The 20,606-nt window shown below is 41.4% G+C and overlaps 1 protein-coding gene across 3 annotated transcripts in view; it reads right to left on the bottom strand.

Moving 5' to 3' along the window:
* The window catches only part of LOC131344287 (raftlin-like), a 91,938-nt gene that overhangs the window by 31,070 nt on the left and 40,262 nt on the right, over positions 1 to 20,606 (bottom strand). For 2 of the 3 annotated variants that reach the window (XM_058376442.1, XM_058376444.1), the window contains 5 exons: positions 19,563 to 19,740; positions 8,881 to 8,989; positions 4,261 to 4,504; positions 4,028 to 4,174; positions 645 to 851 (listed from right to left, as the gene is read on the bottom strand). In XM_058376442.1, coding sequence (XP_058232425.1) covers positions 645 to 851; positions 4,028 to 4,174; positions 4,261 to 4,504; positions 8,881 to 8,989; positions 19,563 to 19,740 — 885 coding nt within the window. The remainder of the gene's footprint in view (positions 1 to 644; positions 852 to 4,027; positions 4,175 to 4,260; positions 4,505 to 8,880; positions 8,990 to 19,562; positions 19,741 to 20,606) is intronic. The other variant, XM_058376443.1, reaches the window with a different exon arrangement.

Below are 20,606 nucleotides of genomic sequence, written 5' to 3'. Positions count from 1 at the left end.
GCCTTGTGATCTTTAAAATGATGCCAAATGTCTTTTACACTAACACACAAAGCCCTTCATCTCAACAACTTCGAATAGCAGGAGTCTTAAATCTCTTGAGTGTTTCTTTAAAGTGATTTTAAATGTGTCAAATAACACTCATCGTTTCTGATTGCTTATTCAGAAGGCATTGTGGGATACGCACTTCCTGCGCTCGGGCGCGCGGGGTCTCAAAAGGTGCCGCAACCGAATGTTTAATTATTTGGATGGAAACTAAAGAGCTCGCTAATTCGATCTGGTTAATTGTTTCGCCTGAAACCCGGCGATCCGTTCATGTGGAGGAGATAAATTAAGGGATCTTTTTAAGCGCTCTCCAAGTCAGGATAGAATTAAACACCTGAAAAGAGAAGATATTTAATGATTAAAGGTTTGAGGCTGGATTTAAAAGTTAAAAGTGGTTCGCTTTGTGATCATCCATCAGATTTCCCCTCTTTCCCGCTCCACCATTTTACCGGTGTATTTTCACACCTCTGCTTTCTACTCGTCTACATTTCTTGGTGTGTGCTGTGTGCTCGTGTTTGACCATCATTTCCATTAAGAGATCAATAAAGCAGGCATGTGTGTATGTGTCTCCCTATGATGCACTAATGGAAAAGCCTTCTCACCGTCGCTCTCTTTGCTCAGACTAAAGTAGCCGTCGACCAGCGAGGCTCCGTTGTTGAAGTGCTGCGTCATGTGGTCCAGCCATTGGGCCTCGATGGCGCGACTGCCCTCGTCGCCGGGTTGCACTCGCAGAGGCACCTTCACCGTGTAGTACTTCAGCGGCCGCTGGCGCCCACCAGGGTAGTTAAACAAGCCGAAGAGTTCAGCGCCTGATGACGATATGGGGAAAAAATCGAAAATGCAGTGAGAAGAAAGCCATTTAAAATCTTCTTATATCTCATCTTCGCATCAATTTATATATTTAAGTTGTAGCTAGTTCTGCACAACAGATGCTAGCATCAAATAATATCTCTTGGTAACTCTCAGTAACCAGATCTACTGCAGTTCATGGCTAATCAGTTATCTCCTTTGCAGCAGTTGCCTCCTGCGATAACGTTTGCTCTCGAGATGTAGTTCGGCAGTTAATTTATCAGATTAGAAAGAATGCAAGGGAAAGTGAGGTAACTAATTAGCTAAATCAGATAACCCGGTACATGGCTCACATAAGGACACGAAGTCCCCAGCTGACTGTCTGCTTCTCCTCAATATGATTTCGCTTTTCTCTGTACGCCGAATTAGCTTTTACATCTGAAATATAGAAGCACAAAGTGCATCTAATGGATTAAAATAGGCTATGATGAATTTGTTTGTGTGCTTCGATCCAGCCGTGCTCGACCTCTCCCCCACACATTTTTCAGATCTATATTGGAACTAATGGATATTTGACCAAAAGGATAAATAGAGATGCACTTTTGCTCTGGCGGCCGACGCTCGGACCGCCGGTGACCGCGTTCGAGCCATTTACCGTCTCTTTGAGGACTGTGCAAGGCAAATGTGAGCACAGGATGTTTCCCACCCATCCACCCACACACACACAAATGTTCAGATATCATCAGGCCTTACTCGCTGTGGTTTTCTGTCAAACTCAGTTTGAAGGATGAATCATCTCTTCAGCGCTGGATGAGCGTTATGACAGGCAGTCAGAGAATTCACAGCTCGGTCACAGCCCTCGTCCCACGACCAGCTGTGCATATATCACAACTCGGAACGTGGCGACACTCGCAAAAAGATGGCGCAAAAACGGCCCTGGAACTTTCCGATTAACTTTTGACATCAGTCAGATTCTGGGTGGTGGAGTAGATCAAAAGAAATAACGGTGATGACAAGCTCCGTGTGACTTTAGCTGCCTTAATAATAACGCTGCTTTTGTGTAGCATCTTGTACAAGTCTGGTTTGTACATCAAACCTAATTGGTAGCAAATCAAATTTGACATTTTGCAGCGTTCATTTTCTTGGTACTTATTACACTATGTTCGGTGGAACTTCAGTAGGGTTCATTAAATTATAAAGGGTTTTTAATACCTCAGAAAATGGTGTGCTTTAATGGGGACAACTGAAGTACACTTGTGTGTGTATATTTTATGCCTAGCTTGCTAAACAGCTGGCATGCAGACTATAGTAATGAACTTCATTCATTAACAGTAAGCATCTTCTATAAGCATGTGGGATCTGGAACCTATCCTGGGAATACTGGGTGGGAAAGCACCACAGATTCCAGTTCATCACAGGGGCAGCATACACACTCATTCACACAGGCAATTTATCATATCTAATGCACTTATTGGCATGTTTTTGCGAGAGGAAAGGAACCAGAGGACTCCAACTTGAACACTTCCAGAATGCAGTAACCTGAGATCAGATTTGAACCACTGAACTTTTTCGTTATTTCCAAATAAGTCTACAGCCGTGTTGACAATGTCTATGAACTGTAAGAGCTTCTCCAACAAGTGGCACTCGAGTTGATACAAACACTGGAACTGACATTCAAACAGACAACCCCATGTTTCCTGAGGGACCTAGTGAGGGGAAATCAGAGCTGGACTGTTTTGGACCAGTCAGTTGCAGAGGTCTTGCTGTAAACAAGAAAACGAGCACATGAACACAATTACAGTCCATCACATTTGTCGAGATGTTGTCCAGACCATACACGGGTCACTACTTTGTTTGGCGTTTCATCAACCCCTTTCCTAATCCTTTCTCTCAACTATTTCAGTCCAGATAAACACATTTCCACACACATTTCTACAATCCCTAAAGCCTTGACCTCTGTCCTCCCAAAGGCTTAGAACCTTGGGAATGTTTTCATATGCATTTTTGAAAATATTTTGCAAGATACCAGAATATCAGGCAACCTTTCTGACTTGCTCTTATTTCTCTTGTAGAGTAAACTGTGACTTCACCTCCATTTCACATTAGCGACCTTATGGGCAAACATATGAGTGAATACCAAACATGCACGCCATCACATATTCTCCTGGCTCTCCGTCTAGGGGATTAGGAGGCCGGGGTCTGATGGCAGCCCTGGGATTTCTCTTCCTCCTCCTCCTCCTCCTCCTCCTCCTCCTCCACCTCCTCCTCTATAAACTCAATCACTTCCTTGTCCAGATGGAGCACAAGCTCCGATCACCAGGCATCCCAGCATGCCTCGTTTCACACTAGATGGCATACGGCATGAACAACAGCACGTTTTCTGATTCTCGCACAAACAGCAAGAGCGAGAGCCGCCATCTGGTTTTTCACGAAAACAGCCCAAACGAGGCTTGATCTAAAACCCAGTGCGTGTTTTTCAGAAATGCAGAGACAAAACTCTGCGAAGCAGTTCCGCATCCACTCAGAATGTTTTGGGAAGACAGAGAAGTTAGAGTGTTGGGAAAAGATCTAAATGTTAGGTGATAGAAACTTTTACACCACCTTGTGTTGAAGATATCATCTAATTCAATTAATTTTTTCAGTTTATCAGCATTTAACTTTAGTCAACTTTACTTTACTTTAAATGGCAAAAGACACAACACTTTTAGTTTCCTGTGTTTCCCAGAAGTTCCTAGAAGTACACTTTTCTCTTGTTTGTATCGCTCGGGTGTCACATACATCTACAGTGCCTTGCATAATGATTAGACTGAAATTAAAAATGGACAGAATCTGGCACAACCACTGTCCCTAAAGTCCACAGAAAGTCGGTGATAGTATAAAGTGTTGAGAAGCAACCAAAAATGCCTTCTGGGTAATGACATACATGATGCTGCCATGCATCACCATGAGGAACTTGAGGATTTAATACTAGACTACTTCTCCTCCTCCTCCTCCTACTCCTCTTGGCATGTGGTAGCTTGGTGGTTACAGTGTTGGACTACTAATCTGAAGGCTGTGAGTTTGAATCCCTGGTCCACCAAGCTGCCATTGCTGTGCCCCTGAGCAAGATCCTTAACCCTCAATAGCTCAGTTGTATAGAATTAGATTGTAAGTCACTCTGGATAAGAGCTAATGCCAGAAATGTAAATGTCCTCACCACTTTTGCCTAGCGAGAGCCTGCTGGGTTTTTCATTCCCATCCTTGTCTTTGGCCTTGTTGTTAGGCGATGGTAAATCTTCCTGCTCTGCATCACAACAATCCGATTTGGAAACATTAGACATCACGTCTGATAGAGCGTCTCCACCTGTAACGATAATAATCATTAATGGTTGGTTTGTTATTGTAACACCACCAAAACTCCCCAAAATGCTTTGACCAGATTTCACAAACCCGTATCTTGAGACGTTCTCGGTTCTTCCGTCTCTCCGTCCGTGGGCCAGTCCTCAGTACCGCTCTCACCCTGATGACTCGGACTCGCTGTGAGCTCCGAGCAGCGCAGAGAACTGGGACTGGAGTGCAAAGACAGGGATGCTTCTCCAAGGCCTCCTCGAGACGTGACACGAGGGTGGAGACCGGCTGGTTCCTGAATGAAACCGGAAAACACGATGCCCTGGTCGGCTGCATCCTGAATCTGCTGGAGATCAAGGGGTCACACATTCACTAGAGAGAAATAAGCATGCGAAACAAGTGGTAGTGATGCGAGCGCCTTTCTCTTTAAGAAAGGGCAGGTTGTAGCGCGGATTTCCAAATTAGATTTTAGAAAAATGACAGGATGAGTCTAGCCTTCATTAAAATTCAATTAAATGAAATGAAATTAATTAAAATTGACTGACAGCAGTAGGGATGATTATACATAATGCGTAGAAAACTCGACTAATTGAGTCAGTGCCAGGTCAATAACAATATCAATGCCATAATTCATCATAAAAATGAAGGCACAGACTTCATTTCTACACAATCATTAATAAAAGGATGAAGAAAACATTTGTTTCATATCCATTACATTACCGATTACTCATTAATAATGTATTATCAGTGTATTAGCTGTTATTGACATCCAGTATACTAGTGCCTGAATGTTGAACTGTCAATAAACACATCCATCTACAGCTCACTGCTGATGTGTTAATAAATCATGTAACACTATGAATATGGCACTTATTACCCATTATAATACCCTAATGAACTATTAATGAAGCATTAGTTAGTAAAAAAAAAAAGATTTCTGGTTAGTTCAATGGTTCAGTGGATTTGCTGTGACTAGAACTTTCTGATACTTTAGGTATTAGTCACACTAATTAAGCTAATAATAACTAATAATATCAGAGGATTAAGCTAATTTTCTATATCTATATTTTGGTGTAAGAATGTTTAGAAGTTATTAATTAAGATCAGAACAAAAGCTACTTATGAGTTGTTTACAGCCTCTGTGATAAGTATACATAATTTTATATTTTTATTACTTATATATTTATAAGTTTATATAGGATTATCATGTAATGAAGATTACTGTTTCTAAATAAATGCTTCATACAAAACAAACAAACAAACAAGTAACTAACTAACAAGTATCTAACTAACTAAACAAACAAACAAACAAGCAAGCAAGCAAACAAACAGGTATCTAACTAACTCTCTAGCTAGCTAGCTAACATTAATTACAAACAAACATTAGTTACAAACACTAACTAACTAACTAACTAACTAACTAGATAACTAACATTAAAACTAAATGCATTAAATATCATGTTCATAGTGAGTGTTCAACAGCACTTGTGTTTATAAGCCATTAACATTCACATTAATAATTTATTACTGATTATTTATTAACAGCCTGCATTCCATTTCTGTTCTACTGCTTAAGACGTACAAAATTATAAATATACACTTTTAGATATAAAACATCCATAAGCCTTTAGCAGATCTGCTTCAAGCCTAGCTGCTAATCCTTTATACACTGTTTTAGTATATGATTACACAAGCTTTCTAATAACTTACCTATAAATAAATAAATAAATAACACACTTTCTGTCATAGATCTCTTATGTATAATACTCTTAATATTATTAAATGTTGTAGAAATATTAATACAAAAAACTGAATAGATTTATTTTGGCAATTTATAATATTAAAATAAACTCATGAACAAAATACATCTTTTCTCTAAGTTGTAAAAATTTTCGAAAATTAATTTAAGCAATTAATTTAATTCATTTATATAAACTTCAGTGCAAAGGTTTGCACACCCTAGCACAATATAAAGAAATGCAAATGCTTAGTCCATTAAGATTAAGATCAAGTTTAAGATTAAACCTGTGAAAAAACAACAACAAACAAACAGTGTTATCGGATTAAATGTTAAAAGTAAAGATTTAATAAATAGATTTATTAATTTAATAATAAATAATTATTTACGACCTTGAAGTAACTTGAGATAATTAAAATATTATTCGGATTTTTTAAAAAGTAGTATATAATCCGTTTATAACCAGAATTGCATTATGAATAAATGACTATCAACTTGTTAAGTTGTTATAAAGCATAACTTAGACGTGTAACAGTGGCTTATGAACACATCATCGTTAGACAGTAGATTAATGAATCAATCCTGCGTAATAAACGAGTGTTAAATGATAATATTAGACTGACTCAATAACAAAAGAGCAGCATGCTGTGGGTGATGAGCGTTCCTTTATTCACAGGCGTGTTCACAGCGTGAAGTTTTCAGACCAGGAACAAAGAGCACTTTTTTTTCTCGGGGTTTTTTTTTTCTTTTGGACCTGACCTTGACTTTTCCAGAGGATGCTCACGGAATAAAGCAGCGGGACACCAGAAAAGGCAGTAAAGTCTAAACATCAAATGGTAGCAAACAGAGGTCAAAGGATGTCTCCCACACACACTCGCACACACGCACATGGCGGATACAGATTAATACATTATATGAACAGAATAATACATTATTAATATTCAACCTTTAGAAGGTCAAAGAGTCTGAGTTGTCTTGGTTTTTTTAACATATTAAATGAGTATTGTTGTTATTAAAACTAATCAGGCGTAACATTATGCCTAATATTGTGTTTTGCTGCCAAATCAGCCCATCCTGCACTGTGTATTCTGACACCTTTCTATCAGAACCAGCATCAACTTCTTCAACAATCTGAGCAACAGTAGCTCGTCTTTTGGATCGGATCACACGGGCCAGCCTTCACTCCCCACGTGCATCAATGAGCCCATGACTCTGTCGCCGGTTCACCACTGTTCCTTCCTTGGACCACTTTTGATAGATACTGACCACTGCAGACCGGGAACACCCCACAAGAGCTGCAGTTTTGGAGATGCTCTGATACAGTGGTCTAACCATCACAATTTGGCCCTTCATCAAACTCGCTCAAATCGTTACTCTTGTCCATTTTTCCTGCTTCTAACACATCAACTTTGAGGACAAAATGTTGACTTGCTGCCTAATATATCCCACCCACTAACAGGTGCCATGATGAGATCATCAGTCTTATTCACTTCACCTCTCACTGCTCAGAATGTTAAGACTGATCTGTGTATGTTGTCTTACTATTGGAAAAACTGGAAAAAGTGCAAAAATTTGTACACCCCTTGGACATAACATGAAAAAAAAAAAAACCAGCATCACACTGAGTGTGTTGGAAAAACATCTTGAAAAACATGCTGATGTGTTTATTTGATGTGTGATTCTGTGGCTTATTTCTGATTCTGTGGCTAATTCGGTCCAGACATAACAAGGAAACAGTGTTATAATGAAGAAAAAAAATCTAGCTGATAGAATAACGTGACTCAAATTCCCTGAATGCAATGCAGCTATACGGTCTTATGACAGAAACGATGACAAGTGGTATTGTAGTGTATTGGCATGAAAGTAGATGACATGGAGCTGGAGCTAGATAAGGTTAAGGATTAAAGCACTGCTGCATCTCTCTCTTGGCTAGAGATGAAAAGAAAGCCATTGCAAAACTATTAGCATGCATAAGGAAGGGAAAAAAAACGGAGCCCTGATTGTCTTAGAGTTGAAAAAAATAAAAGCTTTTCAGTTCTCTTTATTGTCAAAAGTGTCAAGCTTGAATAATAATCCACATTATTCCCAACAATCACATTGTATCCGAAGCAATTATTTACAAACCGGGCCACCCTCGCTCGCTGGAATTGGCTTATTCAGTATTAACTAGCCTGATTAGTATGGCTTAAGTCCAAGTCCTCGCTGTGCTCAGTGCGTCCTGAAATCGGTCGCGTTCCTAGCCCCCGACGCCACCAATACCACCCCCCACCCCACCCCTTCGCCTTTGTCGGTTTGCATTTGGAAGCCAATATGCGAATTCTCATCAAATGAAATTGAATTGTTAGCTGTCAAGAAATGCTAATGACGCCATTCTCCATTCTGCTGCTTTAATAAAACTCAGCCCGAGGTCTCGCACGCTGATGGCGACGAAGTCACTCCGCCGACACGCGCCAGTTTATTCTGTCTAACATTAAAACCCACGGAACCGTCCCGTCCTTCCCGAGCGCGTTGTTTAATGCATTACTGCACATTTACGCCCGGGGTCCATCATTATATTTCCAACAATACGGCAAATGAAATTGCACAGATAAGAAGCCGTCGCTCTGTCGCTCGTCGGCTCTGATAGTAATTCATTTGTCGTCGGAGAAAGGGCAGCCGAATCATTTCCTTTTTTTTCCCCGACGCAGCCGCGGAAGATTGATGTCGTGATGGTTCTTTGAGGAGTAATAACTCTCGCAGATATGCATATCACAGAAGCCAGTTCACCGAGACGCCGAACCGTGTGGGGCCCTTTTGCTTTTTAATATCAATCCAATCACAGGATGAGCGATGCCTACGCAGAGTCAGATTTCCGTCCTGCTATCTTTCATATGAAGAGCTCGGGTTCCTGTTCGTCACAAGAGCTGACGCAGGGACAGGATATGTGCATGTGGTACAGTTTGGATTAAAAAAAAGAAATAAATAAAAAATTGACAACAACTTACTTTTTTGACATATCCCTGGATGTGCTCCGGGGTTGGAATGTGATCAGTGGACAGACATTCCTCTAGCTTCAGATGGTAGGGCTCGAACTCTGATGGACTTTTCTCTGAACTAGAAAGAAAGAAAGAAAGAAAGAAAGAAAGAAAGAAAGAAAAATAAATAAATAAAGAGAAAGAAAGACAGACAGAAAAAGAAGAAAGAAAGAAAGAAAGAAAGAAAGAAAGAAAGAAAGAGACATACTCATTATAAGATTACACAATGATCAGAACTATGGCTTCTGATTGGCCAGAAGTTATCGATCTAGCAGCAAATCACAGGTAATGCCCTCATTCTAGTTTGTTTCTATAGTAACGACTCACATGATAAATAATAAACAGATTTGTAGCATGGTGCTGTTAATAAAGAAAGAAAAAAATTCCAATCTTTGCTCTGCTGAAGTTTTCTATGAGGAGATTTAACGATTTAAGATTTTTATTAAGTTGATGAAAGGAGTCTCCAGTGTCAGGTTCTACTTCCCCACGTGATTCTGTACGCTGCTTCAGGATGAAACTCACAGTTCAGTTCAAAATGCTACAGAGCGCTAAAGGAATCCATCATTCATTCCCCAGAAGCAGAAGTGGCAGTATTCTCTGGGTAAAGTTTCCTTTCCTGTGCTTCTCCCTTCACTGAGAAAGCTATTATCCAGCTGATGAATATTAATGAAATTAGTGGTTTGATTTATGAATATTAATGACTAGGGGCGGTGTCTGTGAAAACAGACTGGGAGTTTACGAAGCAGAAAATAGCACTCTGTTACAATTTATTACATAGATTTGCTTTTAGAGAGTTTTCCTGAATACAAAATGCCGGAAAATAATCAGATACAATTTAATATCTAATACTCAGTAAGGGTTTTTAAACAAAATGACAAAAAGTGTTCAAATGAATCTGCACACATCTATCTATCTATCTATCTATCTATCTATCTATCTATCTATCTATCTATCTATCTATCTATCTATCTATCCATCCATCCATCCATCCATCCATCCATCCATCCATCCATCCATCTATCCATCTATATTCTGTAACACATCCCTCCCTCCCTCCCTCCCTCACTCATATTCAGTAACATATCCCTCCCTCTATTCATCCATCCATTTATGCATCTATCTATCTATCTATCTATCTATCTATCTATCTATCTATCTATCTATCTATCTATCTATCTATCTATACTTCCGTCCATCTATCTATGCATCCATCCATCCATCCATCCATATTCTGTAACACATCCCTCCCTCCATCCGTTCATCCATCAATTTATCCATCCATCCATCCATCCATCCATCCATCCATCCATCCATCCATCCATCTATATTCAGTAACACATCCCTCACTCCCTTTCATCTATCTATCTATCTATCTATCTATCTATCTATCTATCTATCTATCTATCTATCTATCTATCTATCTATCCATCCATCCATCCATCCATCCATCCATATTTTATAACACATCCCTCCCTGTAGACCATGTTTTACCATGTAGATTGCTTTTATGTGTGTGTGTGTGTGTGTGATAGATTTGTCATAGTTTTCTCTTTGTCCTCCATGTTGGTTTTTCTCACCTGTGACCTGATTGGTTTAGAGAAAAAACATAGTTGCAGTCAGATTTGAAGAAAAAAACCCAGACAGAAGCTTGTTTTTACTCAAACTTATTGGCAGTCGAGTAAAAAACATCCAGAGTGAAGGGTCTGACATTAGATTCGCAGCTCTAGAGCATCACCAAGCAGGTAAATATTGTGAAAAGTAGTGTATTTCTTTTTAAATATTTTTTGTCTGATTAAATTTGTTTAGTGAATCGACACTGAATCCTTACACAAGCATCTAGTTTGGGGTTTTGCGGTTTATGTTCTCACTGAAAAATAGAAATATGTATTCGTTAGATCCGGGACTGGAAATAAACCCGATGCAGTCTCGCCTCAGCACCGGCTCCAAATAAACCCGAAAGAACCTTCTGTCCAAAATAAACATACTGCAACACTTGTGTGTTTATTTCTTCATGCCATGTACTTCCTGGTGCAACTGTAATGCATGCAGGTTTATTTTCGAGTGCTCGTGATGTCTGGAGATGAAGAATCGACGATGTGGGTTGCGCATAATTCATGGCATATATTAACACACACACACACACACTCAGACACACAAACAAAACTTTTAATTCAAGTCTTTTTTCCTCTGTTACTAATGTTCATTCACCCCACATAGAGCTCACTCCCACCCTCCATCGTGTTGACACCAGAGATACCATCCTGAGCTCCCCACTTCTTCCTTTTCGTGTGTGTGTGTGTGTGTTGTGTGTGTGAGGGAGAGATAGACACCACAGAGAATTCAACCCACCAACATGGCTATTCCTGCTACACAGCCCAGCAGGAACCAGACTCACCTCGGGCACAGCGCTCGGTTTGCTACACACACACACACACACACACACACACAAACACACACACACATTTGCGCCTCCTGACGACACACAGCCATCTGCTGCCTACATACAGCTTCCCTCATGTCGCCATGTGAGTCCCTTGACACACGCTCAAACCTGCTCCTGCCTCCACACACACACACACACACACACACACACTTTTAAACTCAAATATCTGGTCTCAGAGAAATCGTGTCCTAAACTACATTCTTTCCTCTAATAAGCAGAACATGGCTAACGACGTAATCTGGTGGATGGGCTGATTTGAGCAGCGCTAACCAGCTAACTAGCTTTTATCCGTATTATCATTCCAGCTTCCCTTTTAAGCAGCTTCATAGCTAAGAGCAGCATCCAAAGTTGCTGTACAAGTCTCACAGGGATATTTTTAAGCTGTCAGTGTTGAGTAGTAGACCACACAAGTTACAGTTTAGCCTAGCTACATGGCTAAAAACAAACATTTGCTGTTATCTTCCATTAGTAAGGTATTTAGCTTGACTAGCTTGACATTAGCGACTGATTATCAGCATAGAGCAGATGAATACTACATTTCGGCTTTTCCCTTCAGGGGTGGCCACAGTGAATCATCTCTCTCCACCTATCCCTATCTTCTGCATCCTCAACCCTTGCACCCACTAGCTTCATATTCTCATTTATTCCATCCATATACCTCCTCTTTGGCCTTCCTCTTTGCCTCCTGCCTGGCAGCTCCATGTCCAACATTCTCCTACCAATATACTCACTCTCCCTCCTCTGGACATGTCCGAAACATCTTAATCTGGCCTCCCTAACTTTGTCCCCCAAATGTCCAACATGAGCTGTCCCTCTGATGTCCTCGTTCCTAATCCTGTCCAACCGTGTCACTCTCAAAGAGAACCTCAACATCTTCAGCTCTGCTACCTCCAGCTCTGACTCCTGTGTCTTCCTCAGTGACACTGTCTCTAAACCATACAGCATGGCCGGTCTCACCACTGTCTTGTACACCTTCCCCTTGATACTCGCTGGTATTTTTCTATCACACTACATTTCACAGTTAATATACAAAAAAGGGCATTCATTTATGAGTCAAAACAAACCGTCAAGCTAGTTTATTAGCAAAAAAAAAATTATATTAATCACGCATGTAGCTTCAGTATACAGTTTTGTGCTACATGTAGCTTGTAGCAGCTAGTACAGCTAAACTACAGTAGCGCTACACTACAGCTTAATTGTTTTCTTTTATTGCTTTAAAACAATTATTTCACTCTGAGAAGAATGTTAACTTTAGTCTCCAGCTTCACCTAGCTAGCTAACTATTAGCTTAGGTGATAGAAGATTGTAAATTTATACATGATACAGGTTACAGGGTAACTTGAGTGGAACTTGGTGTGGTGTGCAAAGGTTCAGGTTTGAATAATTTAATAATTTAAAATAAAAATTAAATAAAAATGCAGTAGAATGTTGTCAGTAGACTGTGGGGAAAATGAGTCATTAATAAAAGTGTAATAAGCGTCAGTTTGATGGGGATAAAATAAATAGTCACATTATACTTTATGTGAAGTGAACATAACATCTCTCTCTTACTCCCTCTCTCTCTCTCTCTCTCTCTCTCTCTGCCTCCCCCATCTCTCTCTCTTACTCCCTCCCTCTCTCTCTCTCTTTCTTACTCCCTCTCTCTCTCTCTGCCTCCCCATCTCTCTCTCTTACTCCCTCCCTCTCTCTCTCTCTTTCTTACTCCCTCTCTCTCTCTCTCTCTCTCTCTCTGCCTCCCCATCTCTCTCTCTTACTCCCTCCCTCTCTCTCTCTCTTTCTTACTCCCTCTCTCTCTCTCTCTCTCTCTCTCTGCCCCCTGCCTCTCTCTCTCTTTCTGCCTCTCTCTCTCTCTCTCTCTGCCTCCCCCATCTCTCTCTCTTACTTCCTCCCTCCCTCCCTCCCTCCCTCTCTCTCTCTCTCTCTCTCTCTTACTCCCTCTCTCTCTGTCTCTCTCTCTCTCTCGCTCTGTCACTCTCTCTCTCAGTTACCCGTTATATCCTGCCTAATGTCCAGCCTATAATATTTGATAATATTTGAAACGTTAATGTTCCTGTCAAGGTGGCCCTGCCATGTTGTCTGTAGACTGTGGGAAAAATGTGTCATTAATAAATGTGGAATATGCGTCAGTTTGACGGGGGATAAAGTAAATAGTCCATTATACTGTATGTAAAGTGGACATAACATTAAAGGTGTGGTCAGTAATTTTTCAGCTGATGTTCTGACAGATTCAGATAATATCTAGAGGTGTGCTGTGGTAAAACTGTAGCATTTGTAATGCTGTGGATCACCACATGGGGTCCTGGGGTCCTGTGGGACCTCAAAAAAAGTCACATGATGCTGTCATTCTTTTTTCAGTAAATGCTTTGTAGAATGCTATTGGTTGAAATTATTAATTTATTTATCTGTCTCTAAATCAGGGTAAGCTTGTCAGTGATCTAGGCTAATAATCCAGAAACACACTCCTCCAGCCCAGTGCTTGTTAGGAGGTGTGGCTTTGGGAAAGGGGTGGAGTTTATTTGTTTATTGAAGTGTTGCTAGAAAATTGCTGACTGCAGCTTTAATCTAAAACTTTAACGCATGACGTGTTCCAGCTTGAGGACATCATTGCCTTTGAGGGAGCTCATTGGTAGGCAGCACAGATGTTGATTTGTTTTTGATTCTGTTTTCACTGATAATCGCAGCTGGGTCGCACCGTTGGCAAAAGTCGGTTTGTAGATGATTCGAGTGTTTCTGTGTGTGTGTGTGTTCCCTACAGTACTTTTAGTGATAATATCAGACAGACACCAGAGGCGATGTTTCCGGGTCCCGCGGCAGCATCCTGTTGTACTTGTGTGCGTGTGCGCGCGCGCGTGTGTGTATGTGTGTGTGTGACCACATTGCCATGACAACACTGTCACTTTGAATCCACTGAATGTGTGTTTCACAATCTTTCATCAGTGCATTAATTATGTAGCACTGCCTATTTGCCCAACCATGAATAATATTCTGCGAGCAGATCGCCCTTAATGGGATCCCCCGTCGCACCTCTCCCAGAGCGCAGCGCACTACAATTTCCCAATGATCTTGAATAAATTACCCAGCATTCCCCACTGAAGTGGAACAGCGTATAAAAAAAGGGACCCCGAGACCTCAGATGGTTGACATTTGAAATTAGAAACGGCACCAGCCACTCTCTCTCTCTCTCTCTCTGTCTCTCTCTCTGTCTCGCTATCCCTCTCTCACTGTCTCTCTCTGCCTCTCTCACTCTGTCTCTCTATCTCTCGTTGTCTCTCTCTCTATCCCTCTCTCTGTCTGTCTGTCTCTCTATCTCACTGTCTCTCTCTCTATCTCTCTCTCCCTCTGTCTCTCTCACTCTCTCTGTCTCTCTCCCTCTCCCTCTGCCTCTCTCACACTCTCTCTGCCTCTCTGTCTCTCTCTCTCTCTCTCTCTCTCTCTGTCTCTGTCTCACTCTCTCTGTCTATCTCACTCTCTCTGTCTCTCTCTGTCTCTCCCTCTGCCTCTCTCACACTCTCTCTGCCTCTCTCTCTGTCTCTCTCTCTCTCTCTCTCTCTCTCTCTGTCTCTCTCTCTCTCTCTCTCTCTCACTCTCTCAGTTATCCATTATATCCTGACTAATGTCCAGCCCATGATATTAGAAACACTAATGTGCCTGTCGAGGTGGCCATGTTGTTTACCTGCCTGTAGCTTGTGAGACAGGTGAGCTGATGGATTAGCGCTGTGGTGTGTAGGCAGCAGGAGCGAACCGTAGCGCACAGTGGTTTAGCAGTGAAGCTAATACACACAGGGAGAACTGGACTGGAGCCACACACATGTTCTGAATGCTAAACACCTCACATGCGGCTAGCGGCACTAACACGCTAACAGGTTGTCCTGTTATAATTCATTTCTAACACAATTACCATCAAACTTTCTTTTCTTTTCTTACCCGTTTTTCCTTTTACGCATTCTTTTACTTTTCTTATCGCTTCTTCTTCTTCTTAAACTAATTTTTTATATTCTTTTATCTTTTCTTTACTCTTTTTTTTTAATATCTTTTCTTTCCTTTATTTATTCTCTTTGCCCCCCCATAATAATCCTCTTATTTCCGACACTTTATTTCTCTTTTACTTTTTTCCCTCTCTGCTTATCTCCCTCTCTTTTTTCCTTTCTATTTATCTTTTCTTTTCTTATTTTGTTACTAATAATTGATGAGCATCATTCGTATAAGAAATTGTGTTTTCTTTTCCTCTTATTATCTTAGACTTTATTGCTTCTTTTCTTTATTCCCTGTTCTCTCTTTGGTCTTTTCTCTTCTCTTCTCTTCTCTTCTCTTCTCTTCTCTTCTCTTCTCTTCTCTTCTCTTCTCTTCTCTTCTCTTCTCTTCTCTTCTCTCGTAGTTAAGAATTTCCCTTTGGGATGAATAGTATCTATCTATCTATCTATCTATCTATCTATCTATCTATCTATCTATCTATCTATCTATCTATCTATCTATCTATGAACAGCTAGATTTTGGGAGGAAACATCTTCATCTTTCCTGTTCCTTCTTCTCTCAATGTCGTTTAAAGAACATGAGCAACACTGTGCTGTGTTTCACGTCTCCTCTGCTTTTTTTTCTTGCAGATTTTTTTCCCCTACGGCTGCTGCTGATGCGAGCGACTGTCTCCACGGTGACGGATGCTGGCGATAAACAGGACAGCTTGGCCACAAACAATCAAAGGATGACAAACCCTCACCCTCCCTGTTCTCCATTTTCCCCTCCTCTCTCACTCAGGCATGCACATTTAAACTCCAACATCTCCAACCACCCCCACCCCCCCTCTCCCTCTCTGGATGCATCTCTCCTGTCACCAGTCTACTGCACGTTTTTCATGCATGAAAGCGCACATGTGTTTCAGGTGTCAAGGCCTGAGAGGAGGGAACATGTGTGCGCTTCTGCATTGAAGTTAAATGAGTGTGATGGTCACCAGAATATTGATGAATGAACGCAATCTATAAAGCATATCCGCTGCTCCTGCTGAAAGGAAAAAAACACATCCTCAGGGGGAAAAGGAGCATGAAGAGTACCGTCACATATATTAAAGTATCAGACGGATTCTTTCATGCGCACATGCCTGATTCATCCCAGGCGACTCAGGACTGCGTTTCAGATGCTGGCATGTGAGGAATGTGCAGCTCGGACCCCTGCTGTGCCCATAAAGTCAGAGAGATTCTGGGGATTTAGTAAGTTTAAGTGCCCCTGAGGTCCAGCAGAAAGAATGAGAAATGTTTTAGCACTTTAGGCTTCAGAAAGGATGGACATTAAAAATATATCCAGGCTGCCCAGAGGGAAAGGACAATGCAACTGTTAAAGCAGTTCTGAGAGATACAACTGAAATATATCTGTAACTATGAGAAACTGTGCTACAGCTAACATAAAAAAACAGACAAATAAACTAGCAGTAGTTAATGTGGGGTTTTCTGATGAGTACAAGGTGCCCTCTGTAAAGACCACACCTCCTTCAATATGACTGACAACCATAAACACCACACCTCCTTCAATATGACTGACAGCCACAAAGCCCACACCTCCTTTAGTGAGACTGACAGCCACTAAGGCCACACCTCCTTCAGTGAGACTGACAGCCATAAATACTACCCCTCTTGCAGTGGGACTGACAGGCACAAAGACTACACCTCCTTCAGTATGACTGACAGCCATAAAAGCCACACCTCCTTCAGTGTGACTGACAGCCATAAAGGCCACACCTCCTTCAGTATGACTTAGTCATACAGGCCAGACCTCCCTCACTGTGACTGACAGCCATAAAGGCCACACCACCTTTAGTGTGACTGACAACCATAAAGGCCACACCTCCTTTAGTGTGACTGACAACAATAAAGTCTACACCTCCTTCAATTGGACTGACAGCCATAAAAGCCACACCTCCATCAGTGTGACTGACAGCCAAAAAGGCCACACCTCCTTCAGTGTGACTGCCAGCCTCAAAGGCCATATGTCCTTCAGTGTGACCTACAGGCACAGAGACCACCCCTCTTGCAATGGGACTGACAGGCACAGAGGCCACACCTCCTTCAGTGTGACTGACAGCCATAAAGGCCACACCTCCTTCAGTATAACTTATAGTAATAAAGGCCACACCTCCTTCACTGTAACTGACAGCCATAAAGGCCACACCTCCTTCAAAGTAACTGAAACTGACAGAAACAGAGGCCACGCCCCCTTCAGTGTGTTTGACAATGGCACAGAAGCCACACTGGCTGGAATAACAGGATGTTTTCTTGTCCTTCATAATCCGACATGGTACAAATGTGGCATGAGGCCACACTTTCTTAAGCGGGACTGGCAGGCACAAAGGCCACTCCTCCTTTGCTGAGACTGACAGGCATAGAAGCCACCAGTATTGATCTAATAGTGAAGCAGTTTAAGTGACATTGTATATCTAATGGTCTTTTTATTAATGGTAGTGTTATTGGCATTCTTTTGTTTACGTGTCTGATAGTCGGGCTTGTCTTAGAACTGCTTTAGCAGTAGTGTAAATAAAAACAATGAAAGCAATAAACCAGACTTTAATGGGAGAGATAGAGACAGACAGAAAGAAAGAAAGAGAGAGAGAGAGACAGAGAGACAAAGAGGCTGTAAAACATAGACTGAAGCTTAAGCATAGGCGCCTCTCCATCTCTTCTCGGGGGAATCGCTGTCTATTCTCAGAGATCAAGACAAGCTCTTGAGCTCCTGAAACCTGATGTGTTGCCCTTTCTCCAACTATCTCTCTTTCTCTCTCTCTCTCTCTCTCTCTCTCTCTCTCTCTTTCTCACACACATAACAAATTGACTTGAGATTGATAGGAACAATGTAGGAACATTAACTGTTTGCCCTTGTTCAATGAAGATTTTTTCTTCTAGTGGTTTGGTTACATAGCCTACAGGTTAGGACTTTGGTCATTTTTGCATCATCATTACACATTTTGGCTATGATGTCTGCCTTTTGGGTAATTCTCTGAGGTCTGGCTACCTTTCTGGTTGTTTGGTGAGGTTTGGGTGACTGTTGGTTGTCTGCCTGATGGTTGTTTGTGACCAACTAGGAACTTCTGTGGGACTTCTAACCTTCTGGGCTTCTCTTTAAAGCTGGTCTACCATTTGGGCCCTAATAATTATCATGCCTGAACACTTTATATGTCTTATATGGAAATGGACTTAATAGCTACAGTAAGCAGTGGAAAGAGGAACAGGAACCATTAGCTGATGTTGTGCTTTCACCAACAGAATTAGAAATGTTTTTAAGGTACAATGATTGATTAGTATTTAAATAATACTACTCCAGAGGCTTGACCCAGTAGTTGGTCATGGATGTACATTGACGACATCCACTGATGCTCCAATACTGAAGCAAAAACCCTGACGCAAATAGAAACATAATAACACCCTTGTGTGTGACAACAGACACACAAACGTACACACTAACACAGTGGAAATGCTGGCTTTGCTTAGCTACTGACAGCTGTGTGGGAGTTCAGGCCAGTGGCTTGACTTTCACTGTGCCTGTCTAGCTGGATACACTCCACTTCTGGACACACACACGCACACACCACACACACCACACAGGGACTCCAGGCTGCAGCCAGCAGGGCTGGGAGCAGGGGGTGGATGTGACTTTGAGTGGTGACTTCTGCTTGCCAGAGGATTAGAGACCTGCACTTCAGCATTCACACACTCGCTGTCTCTCTCTATCACAAGTCATCACTTGTGCTGTCATGTACCATGAACTGGAGGCAGTAGCTGTAATAGAAAGTGTTATAATTTTAAAATAACTTTCTGGAGAATTCTGATGGCACTGTTAGGAGCAGAGTTTCCAACCTTTTCCAACACTAAGGGCTGGATACATTTTCGGCAGATTGGTTACCATTGAGGTTTGGCTACCCTTTGGGGTATTTTTTAGTTTAGGAGCCTGCTGAATTCTTTCCCTGGCTTTCTTACCATTTTCTCAAATTATAAACATGCTTATTTCAGCATTTTAAACACCCCTCCTCACCCCAACACCACCAACCCCCCTTCAAACATATTGCGAATTGAAGAAACTTTTTTCCCACTCACCCAGAAACAACCATGCAGTTTCATGAGGAATGCCTACCGTTTCAACAGTTTGGTTACTTTCTCTGGATATATTTTGATCAGTTTGAGGGACAGATGCTGTCTAGCTTTTAGGAAGTTTTACTTTTCGTTTTGCCTACCTTTCGGGCACTTTGCTGAGCACTGCTCGATAAAGCTGTCGCTGGACGCTGGCAAGGTCCGGGCCACACGGGTGGACGAAGGGATGGACAGCTATGAGCACAAAGCCTTGCTGGTATAGATCCTGCAGCTGAGATGGCAGCTCCCGTACCGATGACAAGCACAGGGTCGATGTCACATCTTCCAGAGGACACAGAGAGAAAGACAGAGGTGAGACAACTTTACTCTGAGTGCTCATGAGTGCTCAGACTGCTAGAATTGCTGGTGTAACCCACACTGGGATGAACACTGAAGGCTAATTGGCTGCATTCCAGTTCAGAGACTACTTACTTCTCTTGGTCTCTTTAAAGTCAGTGATGCTTGGATAAATAAACTGCAGTGATGTTCAGTGTTCAATAATCAATGTTTCCAATTAAGATTCTCATTAAAAGGTCTTTTTTTTTAACCTACATTCACAAAAACTCAAATATCCACAAACTGGATTTTCACCAACACTACATTTCTTGCATAGACATCCCTTTGAATGGTTTGCAAATAAATTCATGTGATAAATTGGTCTTTGGTAGTGATCTTCAATCCATGAATCAACACCATATTATAAAACAACAAAAATGGTTCCACCTTGTCATTTCAAAGATTCATTGAAGTTGAACCGGTTCATTTAACTGAACGAGACTCAAGTAATTAGGGATGGTGTCTAAATATATGTGTACTTTTTTATACTTGGCAGTTATGAATTATTGATGCATTTTCAATAGTGAGAAGTAAAACACTGCTTTTTTTCCCCCTCGAATTGTAATCAGGAAATTCAGGAGAATCTAACGCAGCTATTTTTACTTTTACTGTGAAGCTTGCGCTGCATTGTTTATGCACGATACAACAGGAAAAAAATAGCAGTTGTTTTAGTTATTAGAGGCATGCTGGTGGCTTTCTAACCGTTCCTATGATTTAATGGGTCTGGATGAAAATCCAATTAAACATGATTGTTTAGCTCGACATGAGGTGGGAGCCTTTTAAACTAGGGCACTGAAAGCTTCTCGGCAGGG

Source organism: Hemibagrus wyckioides, linkage group LG23 (assembly GCF_019097595.1).
Source record: "Hemibagrus wyckioides isolate EC202008001 linkage group LG23, SWU_Hwy_1.0, whole genome shotgun sequence".
NCBI lineage: Eukaryota > Metazoa > Chordata > Actinopteri > Siluriformes > Bagridae > Hemibagrus > Hemibagrus wyckioides.
The sequence above is the reverse complement of the archived record's forward strand: the minus strand, read 5'-3'. Positions and strand labels throughout refer to the sequence as shown.